Source organism: Priapulus caudatus, unplaced genomic scaffold (genome assembly GCF_000485595.1).
Source record: "Priapulus caudatus unplaced genomic scaffold, Priapulus_caudatus-5.0.1 Scaffold63, whole genome shotgun sequence".
Taxonomy (NCBI): Eukaryota; Metazoa; Priapulida; class Priapulimorpha; order Priapulimorphida; family Priapulidae; genus Priapulus; species Priapulus caudatus.
In genome coordinates this window covers 555,764-567,139 of record NW_014577124.1, presented here as the reverse complement: position 1 = coordinate 567,139, position 11,376 = coordinate 555,764, and the positions used below count along the sequence as shown (strand labels likewise).

Sequence of the window (11,376 nt, the reverse complement as noted above, 5' to 3'; positions counted from 1 at the left end):
AATACGCAGTTTATACGCGTATAAAATACGCGGATATAATCCGCGTATTAAAGTCGCCCGATTAAATCGCCTAGTGTGTCCGGCCCTTTAGCCTCCATTGTGCTGCACTGTGGAATTCGAATTTTAGTCCAGGCTAGGCAGACTAGCTTTCTAAAGGCTAGCCTGTCTCATAATGTAGCCTGCAGTCGCATCAACGTGTTCACGGTTCTTTCAGTTAACCGCTGCCGCCATGTTACGTGTTGTACTCGTGCTCAGATTAATCAGATTTAATATCAAATTTATAATCATCAGATCGCTTTATTACAAAAGCCCGCCATACCAGTTCTGTCGAAAGAATATATAGCACCGTAGGCGCAAGATAGACTCGCTCTCTCTAGAACCACTCATGCGAAATCACGTGCAATGACCTGTAGCACTTAACAGGATCAACCGCGTATGCGCGAAAATGTTTCCAAAAAGAGTGGACATAGTTTACGCTTCGGTGACGACGTTAGGCGGCTAACCGCATGCCCTCTAGGGAGCCATTGCGCCGCGTGGCCCTAAAGCGACCGGATTTATATCGTACCGCTGTTGTCGGCGGGTCGTCGACCGCCACTGCCGAAATGTCGATGTCTCGTCTGGCCGTGATTATTAAAAATCATACGCGGCGAAAGCAGGCGACGAAGCTGAGCTGTGCGATCGCGCTGCTCGTCGTGTTAACTTACTACGGAAGTTCGTCGCTGCACGCCGATGCCGACAACGGCAAATACGACTGCGCCGACGGTTCGAATTCTGTCGACTGCGAGCGGAACCGTGCGTCGTCGGCGCGTTCGTCTGGCAGTCGTCCGCCGACGGAAAAGATAAAAGTGGCAGCGTCAGTAGCAGAGGACGTGAACTTTGTCAGCGGAGGTGGGCGCTATCAATGAATAAATAAATAAATGAATATTTATTTGTTTATATATTTATTTATTTATCAATAATACCGCGAGATCATTTCGCTATGTTACGGCGCACTCGCTTCGTAGATATAACAGACTAAGGTATACTGCAGGGTATACTGTAACTGTAATACTGTATGTGTGTGTGTGTGTGTGTGTGTGTGTGTGTGTGTGTGTGTGTGTTGTTGTTGCGCGCGGCGCTGCGCGCGGCGTGTGTGCATGTGTGTGCGCGCGTGTGCTTGCGTATGCGTGCGCGTGTGAGTGCACCTGTTGCGCGTTTGTGTGTGTGTGCATATGTGTGCATGCGTGCACATAATATACTGTATTCACACGCATGCTTACGTCACTTGTAGCAACAGTAATGTTCGGCCATGATGACGATTTGACACCAGTCAAAACATCAGATTCGCGAGATAAATGCCTAGTTGAGTTGATCTGACAGACAGAAGATTCGATTTAGCACGAATATGCGTAGTTTCAGTCTACTTCACTAATTTTCACTGTTCTGATTTTGAAGTTGCTTCGAAATCGAATGTGTGCGCACACGCGGTGACGGTTTGACAGCCTATATGACGAAGTGTCCGATAGGGGGGGAAAAAAAAACCGGGAGGGGCCCGGGGGGGGGGGAATAAGTGGGGGAAAACGAAGCGTTTACTTCGAATACGCGTGAGCTACACGTCGCGGGAATCGGTCTATCGGAACCTTCGCGTCTATCGGGACTTCCGGTCTATCGCGCACCTTCGGTCTATCGGACCTTTCAGCTCTTATTCGGACCTTCGCCCGTCTTATAGGGATGACCCCGCGGTGACAGTGACGCATTGACCGATTGCTTGAGGCTGTAGTTTGCAGCGACGATTTCATTAAATTAATGACCTGGGCTCTGGACCCAAGCAGATTTTCCATTCTTGCCTAAAAATAACGCTTGCCCTGTGGCGTGCATTTGCATTCCATTATACCACCGTAGGGCAGTTTACACGGAGTTCCGTACTCATCGTTTGTGCTTTATCAACGTACTAGCAGGGACACCCGGCGTTTTTTTTTTCACCCAAAACCACCGTCCGAGACATGCTGATTCTGAATATATCTTCAGTTTTCCTCTTAGGCTGCGTAGTTCTCTAGTTATAAGAGTACAGACAAACTCAACAACTTTATATATATATAGAAAACATCTTGTATGTTTTTGACACGAGAGCTTTTGTAAGCAGCTTAGCTCAAAATAATAGATGGATGGATGGATGGATGGATGGATGGATGGATGGATGGATGGATGGATGGATGGATGGATGGATGAATGGATGGGGGGAGGGCGGGAGAGGGCCACAGCGAATGGAGTGAATCTACATTGTCAGTAAATAAGCTTGAGCGTTTCCTGGTGATACTAACCAAATCTTTGCATTACCCGACGCAGCCAAGCTGTTAGGATGGATACCGAGAGCCGTTCTCAAGCCTCATAAACCCACCTGGACGGGAGGCAGAGTGCAATGCGTGACTAGTTGCCAACTCACGTACGTATCAACTGAGTGGTAGAATTTGATTTCCGTACAGAGTGGACGGATGCAAGAACTTTGATATGAAGGAATACATGGGGAAATACGAAGCGCGGATGAGTTTCAGAGGCACTCTTATGTAGAGATTTCAGCATAGCGAACAGACATACAGAGCAATACGATCACAACTCGATGGATTTGACTATATGTTCTATCTTACATACATATCTATATTATATATTCTATCATTATCTATAGACCATACAGTCCGCTTTAGCGATAGCACCAATGCCGATAGCAACGTGCAATCTACATACTGTAAGGTTAAAACTCGGCGCCTTCGGCTAAACACTTCTCGGGCGCTAAGTGGCGGACTCAGGGGGGGGGGGATTGGGTGGCCACTAGCCACCCCCTCTGTTGAACTAAGAATATTTTTTTTTACATATATATATACCAATTAATTATTGCCAAGTATAATAGTCGCGCGGCTGTACAAAACGGCATGTAATTGAGAGGCAACGCAGGTTACAACCCTTTTGCAGCTTTTTTCACAATTCCAAGAAAGAGTTTTGCTGTCGCCCTCATCCCAGCGGTGGTTACCCCTACATATTCAATAATAAACGCGACCTAAACAATGCTCCCCCCCCTGTACATTAATCAATGCCGCGCTGCAAGCGCAAGAATTGTTCTACTAAAAAGATCATTGGTGTAGTCAGAATGAAGGCTGTACATGTACTCAAAAGTGCCTCAAATACCACCTCCTGCGTATTATTATATATAATAAATATAAAATAATATAATAATAATAATAATAATATAATAATTTTAATAAATATAAACCCGTACGATAGTTTTACTTCAACGCGGACATCGCTTAATGACATCTGGGTCTACGACGCCCAAGGTAAATATGCCAAGATCAGTGTGCCGATGACCAATGCTAACCACCGCGCGCTAATCCATTGCAGTATAAGGAATCGGGAAGCGTACTTCGCTGCGTTCAGCAACACGGATGGAAACTGCTTCTGTGTTCGGCAGCCGCTACCCGAAAATGTCGCGATCCGCACAGTCGGCGATGCTAGCGACGTCCTGATCTACGGCCTCCATCGCAGAATCATGAAAGTGGACGGTGCGTAAAGTACATACGATCAGGAGTGAATAATAGAGATTATTCACTCTATTATTCACGCTATATTATTCATTCTCTATTATTCACTCCTGATACGATCATATAGAGGGTACCCTCTTTTTCTACCCGGCAGCATGTCGGCGCATACCGAGACGGGTGGCGGTACATTTATTACGGGGTGGCTTTGATATGATCAGGAGTGTATAATATAATCTATATAATCTATATTATATCTATATTATACACTCCTGATATGGTGCGATATGCGTTCTGCGTTAACCTTGGAAAAGTGCGCATTGCGACAATAGCGATACAGTAAACACCCGCATAAAAGAACCCGTGATTTTCTGTTTCAGGCTGAAGTGGTTCTTATATATATGATACATAGTGAGAAATCAGCCTGAAGAGGTTCTTAAAGAGGTTTTTTTTTGGAGGGGGATATTGTGTACATTATCTAGGTAAATTTGGCTTTAATTAGTGAATAATTGACACTAATTAATTAACCAACTGCATAATATTAGAAATTATGTCTGTTTAAATTCATTTGAGAAGAACCTGCTTAATTTATCAGGCTGAAGTGGTTCTTATATACTAGGTGCTTTATTGGTCCAATTTCAGCCTGGAGGTTCTTAATCCGCAGTTTCTTTTATGCGGGTGTTTACTGTAGCAGTTGGAATCATTCAATTGCGGGAGACCGAACACCTATAACGCGTGACAGAACTGATCCAGCAAATCGCGCTATGCTTAGCTGCAGTTGTAAAACCCCATATGTGAAACGTTAGCTTCCTCATTGTAAAAGGCCGTTTGTCCGCATCCCCTGGGAATGTGGTCAAGCTGCAGCAACACATAGAATGCTTGAGCACTTTTGGGCTAAAATTACCACGTAGTAGTAAAAGCTGTGTGCGCGCGCGCGCGCGTGTGCGCGCGAGCGTGCGATTGTGTCGATGAGAACACATTTTACACATAGGCCACTTGTTCGTCGCGGGGTATTGGTGTAGCATGCTACTGCAATGCCAGACAGTGGCAGGCACTAGAATAGTCATAAATTTCATGTCGCTATGGCGTTTTCCCATTTACATTCTTCAATCATAAACGCCTGTGCTCTGAGATAGACGAAGTTCGGTTCCTTCTTTGTGCGTGTTTCAACGTGGTTCCAATGTTTACGTGGATCAAATGCTGAATATACGACTAGTCTACTCTTATCCACCGTTGTAGCTACGCCGGTCGGCGCCGGTCGGTAATAGCCGGCTCTGGTGTTGGCCGACCGGCACGCAGCTTTAAATAACAACCTTCCGATCGGCACAAAAATGATTGAGTTTGTGTAAAATTACCTTCAAAATAGTGAGCTACAAATAATCACAACTGATACACTTAGAATTAATTTTTTAAAAAACCTGAGTTTAATCTCAACAATAATTATGCGTAAAATCATCATCTGATCACATCGTACAGTGAATAGTACATGCAGTATAGCTGGCTAAGCACCATACACAATAGCGAAGTTAGAATCGTTCGCGTGGAAATTCCCGAGCTACGGGTAAAGTGAATTTACAAGGTATCAAAGGCATCAAGGCATCAAAGCCATCGCCGTTAATAAGAGTATTCGAAGAAACTCGATGATAAAAACCACGTGATGGTATCCGTGATTTATTACCTGGCTTCATATGTGCGTGCGCGTGCGTGCGTTCGTGAGCGCGCTTGCGCGCGTGATTTTGCTTGTGGCCTTGTCAATTAAGAGCCGCTTAATTCCATCTAGTGAGTGTATAGATGGTTTTGCCGACAGATGACAGATGCGGGCTTGTGTCCCTCGAAGCCAGTGCGACTCGAACACCGATAGCTCTGGCCTCCCTCCAGGGCTCAGGTCAGCGCTGGTTACGTCATCTACTGGAGCTGACCACGGGCGTAATGACGGGAAGTGTGTCCACACCAAAAGTCTTGAAGGAAAATGGTAGCGCTTCGAATCACAGGCGATTAATTGCGCTGTGCGAGTGTGTCTTTGTTTGTTTGTGTGCGGCCGCGCGCGTGTTCGTGCGCACGTGCGTGCGTGCATGCGTATATGTGAGTAAGTGTGCATGCATGCTTGTAGGCGTGGGTTCGAGCGTGAGATACCGTCGTGCATGTATGCGTGTGTGCGTGTCTACGTGTGTGCGTGCGTGCGTGGCTGCGTGCGTGGCTGCGTGTGTGGCTGCGTGTGTGTGTGTTAAGGCCTATTTACACGATTCGTCCTAGACGTACGTCTAGGACGTACGTCCAAAACGCACCGTGTATGACAATGCAAACGCAATGTCGGAAGAAATTAGAACATCCGTCCTATACATCCGATATCGCAAGGGTCATAAAATCGTGTCGTACTGCATATAGTTTACAAGGTGCGTTTTGGACGTACGTCTAGGACGCATCGTGTAAATAGGCCTTTAGTTTAGGCAAAACATTTAGTTCAATATTTCACAAGAATCATTACTCATCGTTTCCGGAGTTTTTTTGTTACACGCTTTATATATGTTGATAAAGATGATGATGATGATGCTAATAATAATAATAATAATAATAATAATAATAATAATAATATCTTGATGCTAACATAGTATTTTTTTCTCGTTAATAACTCTGATATCTCTTACCCACTAACTGTTTATCTTCTATCTGCCATCTGTATGATTCTCATATTCTGCCACGTAGAATTTTTGGGAGACATGGAGCCATTTAACGACGGCACCACGCTGGTGCAAACGACACACAACTACGGTCGCGCCGACATTGCAAAGTTCAACGGCACGGCAATCCTGCTCTTACGCAACCCGTACGAGGCTATCCTCGCCGAGTTCTGCCGTAAGGCGATAGCCGGCAGGAAGATTACCGTGCAGGAGCCGTTATTTGAAAAAATGAGTAAGTTTTATTTCGTCAGTGATTATATTAATTATACGCCACAACACAAGCTGGTGGTTGGATTCTTATGACAAGATGTAGACGTGCGGTTACGGTTTCGTTCGCGCGTCATGGTTAGATGTACGGCACTGCACCTCGTAGCACGCAATTCCTTGCGACAAACGTAGCGACTCGTACGCAGCTCATACAGCGAACATCACGAGGCGCATGCTAATTGAAGATATGCAGAAGTTTCGAGAAATGTAGCTAGAATATAAAACCTCCTCGGCTAAACTTGCGAAAATATGCGTAGGATTTAATGCTGCCCCTGGTAATTAAATTTCGAGTAAATATCGCGAGGAAATCTTTATAAATGTATAGGTGTAGGTACACCACCTAATTACGCCGCATAATTATTTACGCTAATAGGGTCTATGTCTCCATGGGTACTGCCGGACCGTACCCTGGTAACTGTCTGGTATACCGGACAGTACCCCGCCTACTCCACAGGGAGTGTTGTTCCCCTCCTACAGGGTACGGTTGGGAGTAGGCGGGGTACGGTCCGGCAGTACCTAGGGAGACATAGACCCTATCAGCCATATTTACGGAGAGATGGGTGATCACAATGATCCTTACTTAATGAGAGACGGTTCAAATACCTGTTCGATTTCGAAAAGTGAGTGAAATTTAACGGCAAAGTTCCTCGTGACTCACGAGAGTGAATATATAATACCTCCTTCTTCCATACGGTAGCGAAGCCTCTCTCTCTCCCTCCCTCTCTCTCTCTCTCTCTCTCTCTCTCTCTCTCTCTCTCGCTCTCTCTCTTTCTCTCTCTCTCTCTCTCTCTCAGTCGGTCTGTCTTCCCTTCGCTCTCTCTCTCTCTCTCTCTCTCTCTCTCTGTCAGTCTGTCTCCCCCCCTCTCTCTCTCTCTCTTTCGCGTGCGCTCTTTCTCTCTCTCTCTCTCTCTCTGTCGGTCTGTCAGCCCCCTCTCTCTCTCATCCTGTCCCTCTCTTTCTCTTTCTCGCGGGCTTTCTCTCATTCTCTTTTTCTCTCCCTCTCGCGCTCTCTCGTTTTCTTATTCTCTTCACCCCTCTCTTTCTCTCTCTTTCGCTCTCTCTCTCTCTCTCTCTCTATCTCTCTCGTTTACTTTGTCTCTCCCCCTTCTCTCTCGCTCTCTCTCCTCTTCTCTCTTTCCCCGTCTCTCTTTCTCTTTCTCGCGTTCTCTCTCTCTCGCGCTCTCGTTTTCTTTTCTTATCTTCCTATTTTCTCGCCATATATCTCTCTGTATGCCTTTCTGTCTTTCACACATTGGCTCTCTCGATTTCCTTTTCTCTCCCTCCCTTGCCTTTCGCTCGCGCAATTGTTTTCTCTTTTTCGCGCTTCTCACTCGCTCTCGTTGTCTCTCGCACACTCACTCTCTGTGCCTGTCGTTTTCTTTTACTATTCCCTCCTTTCTTTATCAGAAGTGAATAATAGGGGTAAATTCTAACCCTTGTTATTTTCTGGCATTTATCGGTAGGTAGTACAGCGTACGATTAGTGAATCATAGAAATAATATCAAGAGCGTATTAAAATTGTCTTAATACGCTCTTGATAATATGTTGGTAGACAGTCTACCTTACAGTATATATTGCAGTCTACCTTACGGTATATATTGCAGTATACCTTACAGTATACCACATACAGTCTTACAGTTACAGTATACCTTGCAGTATACCTTAGTCTGTTATATCTACGAAGCGAGTGCGCCGTAGAGTGCGCCGCCGGCATAGCCGGGCGATGATCGGAACTCTATGTTCTGGCGTACGGCCATGTAAACCGCCTACCTACTAGTACCGCCTTGCTACGCTGTATTGGAGAACCTGTTAGTTTTAATCTGGTGCGACTGGTGCTCTCTCTCTCTCTTCTCATCTATCATCTCTCACACACACCACGGCGGATCGCACGCACAGGTAGGCACGACTGCACGCCTAGGTTTTCACCACGGCGGGCGGCGCACGCGAAAAAACGGCACGCCACGGCACGCACACAAGGACACACACGACTGAACAACACCACACACACACCGAAACACGAGCACACCGAACGCACACACACAAACCTACCACACCAATCCCAACCCACCAACCGCAACACGCAGCGCCACACACCACACACACCACCACACCACACGGACGGCCGCACAACGCACACGCACACGCAACAACGCACGACCACACGCACACGCACACCCCCGGAGGCCCCAAAAAAAAAAGCACCACAACGCACACGCACACACACACTCATTTTCCTCTTTCCACCCCATTCTCGATTCCTCGTTTGTTTCTCTCGCCTGTTCTCTCTCTCTCGTTTTATTTCGCTCCCACCCTTTCCCTCTCTCGCTCTCTCTTGTTTTCCTTCCACCATCTTGATTTCTCTTCCCTCCCCTCTCTCTCTATCGCGCATGCTCTCGTTTTCTTTTTTTACCCCCCCCCTCGCTTGCTCTCAGTCTCTTCCCCCTCTCTCTTCCTCAGTGTGGAAACGTTACGCGCTCGACACAGCACTCGATTGGATGTTTCTTGCCCGCGGCTGGATCGACCGCGGACAGCGCCTCCTGGTGATCTTCTACGACAATCTGGTGAAGGACACCAGCACGGAGCTTCTACGCATCGCCAACTTCGTCGGCGCCGGCGTGTCCGATCAGCGTCTGCGCTGCGCGCTCGCGCACCGACACAGCCCGTACGAGCGCCACCTGCCGGAGCTGCGTATCACCCCCTACGACTACACGAGTTTCAGCAACACGTCGGAACCCTACTACCGACGCATGGACGGCTACATTGACACGGTCGCCGCCCGCCTGCCGGAGTACGCGCACATATTCGAGTCGTACAAACGCTCGAAGACGGGCTCAATTCGACCGGAACCTTGGTGACGGAGTCTTTTGGTCCCGGAGCGTGACCCATAGCGCTCGCTTCACGCAGAGAGAGAGAGAGAGAGAGAGAGACAGTGGGCTAATAGACAGACCTCTCTATACGCGCGCATTATTTCTAAGACTCGCTTACCGTACGATCTGCCCATAGCTATACCTGCCGATAATGCGGAAAGGAATCCGATAAATGCCATAAAGGATGTTAGAATTTACCACCATTATTTAGGCCTTCTCCTGATATGGTGTACCGTACCTACATGGTGTAGGGGTGGGGGGAGGGGGGAGGGAGTTTACCACCATTATTTACTCCTGATAAACAGTGTTGTAGTCAAGTCCACAGCCTCCGTGGCCAAGACCGAGTCCGATCGAGTCCATAGCCTCCAAGGCCAAGGCCGAGTCCGAGTCCACACCACCCGAGTCCGAGTCCAGCTTTGATAACAAAAATTAGGGGACGCAGACTGACAAGGCAGCCCCCTTCTATGTATACGGTTGGTCAAAAAAATGGGTGGGGGTGCCTCCTGCCCCCCTGGATCTGTCACTTATTTGCATGGAATAGAAAGTAAAAGCACAGGGCAGGTTTTTTCTTGCAGCATAAATTTCATTTCTTTGTTTTATTTGTTCAACAAGTTTGAACAGTTACACACTGTCAAAGACATACAAGCGTGTCGATAGAAAAAATGGCTTGGCTTTACCTGAACATATCATTTAGTGATTAATATCACATATCACATGAAGTCTGAAGAGTTACATAAGCCCAATCATTGTGCATTGTGCATTGTGCACGTATATTATGTAACAATTGCGCCGTACGTTGACATCCCGCCCTTGCAATCTCGCCCTTATCGACTCGCTCGCAGGTGTCAAGTGGTGTCAGTGTAAAATTGTAAATACTAATTATATTGATCGTAACCCTAACCCTGTTCATAAAACCATCATTTTTACCCCAAACCCTACACCAAAACCGAAAGTCTAAATTTATTTTGAAACCACTAACGAAATTTCAAGGAGGCGCGATTTTCAGGGAACAAGAAAATAAGTAGACGAGATGACAGGGGGTACAGGTGTAGGAGGGTGGAGTAAATCTAGGCAAAATGTGGAAATATAATCCGTATTAAATAGTGTGCTCCAATAAATAGAGTATTTTCGACGAGTCATATGATGAGTCGTATGAGCTGCATTGAAATAATTAATAGTCAGCAAAAAGGTGGTGTACGTCTTTGAAAATTGACAATAGTATACCGTATTTCCCCGACTGAAAATGCCGAGTGCCATTAACCTACCGTATTTACTCGTGTATAAATGCATTAGTGTATAAGTCGCACCCCATATGTTGCCGTGAAAAGTTGGTACAAACATTGGTACATTAACAAGATTTCTTAGTCTCGTGTATAAGTCGCACCCGCTTTTTTTATTGAAGTTGTGTACAAAAAAGTGCGTGTTATCCATGAGTAAATACGGTACGTTAACAATCTATATTAACCTTCCGTTTAGATAAATAATTCTAAGGAAGCAGAATGCGCGTTGTAATCATTGGCCGCAAAGCAAGTATATTTTATAAAAAAGGAAATTTTTTATTAGAAAACTATTTTTTCTTAAAGAAGTGGGTATATTTTAGGGATTAAAACCTCTTTGCATTTTATAAATGACCGGGCAGAATGTATTTAGAATGTACGCGAATGGAGGACGTCTATACACGCGCAGAACACCGACGGGTAGGTATCTAACTTTTCCTGGGAGTTCTTCCATGGTCTACTGCCCGCGACGCTGTACATTTCCGCGTAGTAGGTGGGTGGGGGGGTCAGTGACCCATTGTGAGCCTCACGTACATACGCACGCACGCGCGCGCGCGCGCACACACACACACACAAACACAAACACACGCACGCACGCACGCACGCACACACACACACACACTGTCCACTTAGACACACACACAGGATGACTGCGAGTGTAGAGGTGGCGTGCTGACGCCGATTATACGAGCAGTGGAGGAAGTACAGCCCTAGAAAAAAAACCTGCTTCGTGAAACCGGCCCCTGTTTGTATCGGCTATTGGCTTACTGTGTGAAAA

General features: G+C 46.4%; 1 protein-coding gene across 1 annotated transcript; it reads left to right on the top strand.

Moving 5' to 3' along the window:
• Positions 1-10,660, top strand: LOC106821203. The gene is made up of 6 exons (XM_014825908.1): positions 1-888; positions 2,326-2,422; positions 3,373-3,533; positions 5,317-5,481; positions 6,213-6,419; positions 8,912-10,660. The coding sequence occupies exons 1-6, from the start codon at positions 507-509 to the stop codon at positions 9,307-9,309; spliced, it is 1,410 nt and encodes a 469-aa protein (XP_014681394.1). The 5' UTR covers positions 1-506; the 3' UTR covers positions 9,310-10,660.
• Positions 10,661-11,376: the final 716 nt, after the last annotated feature.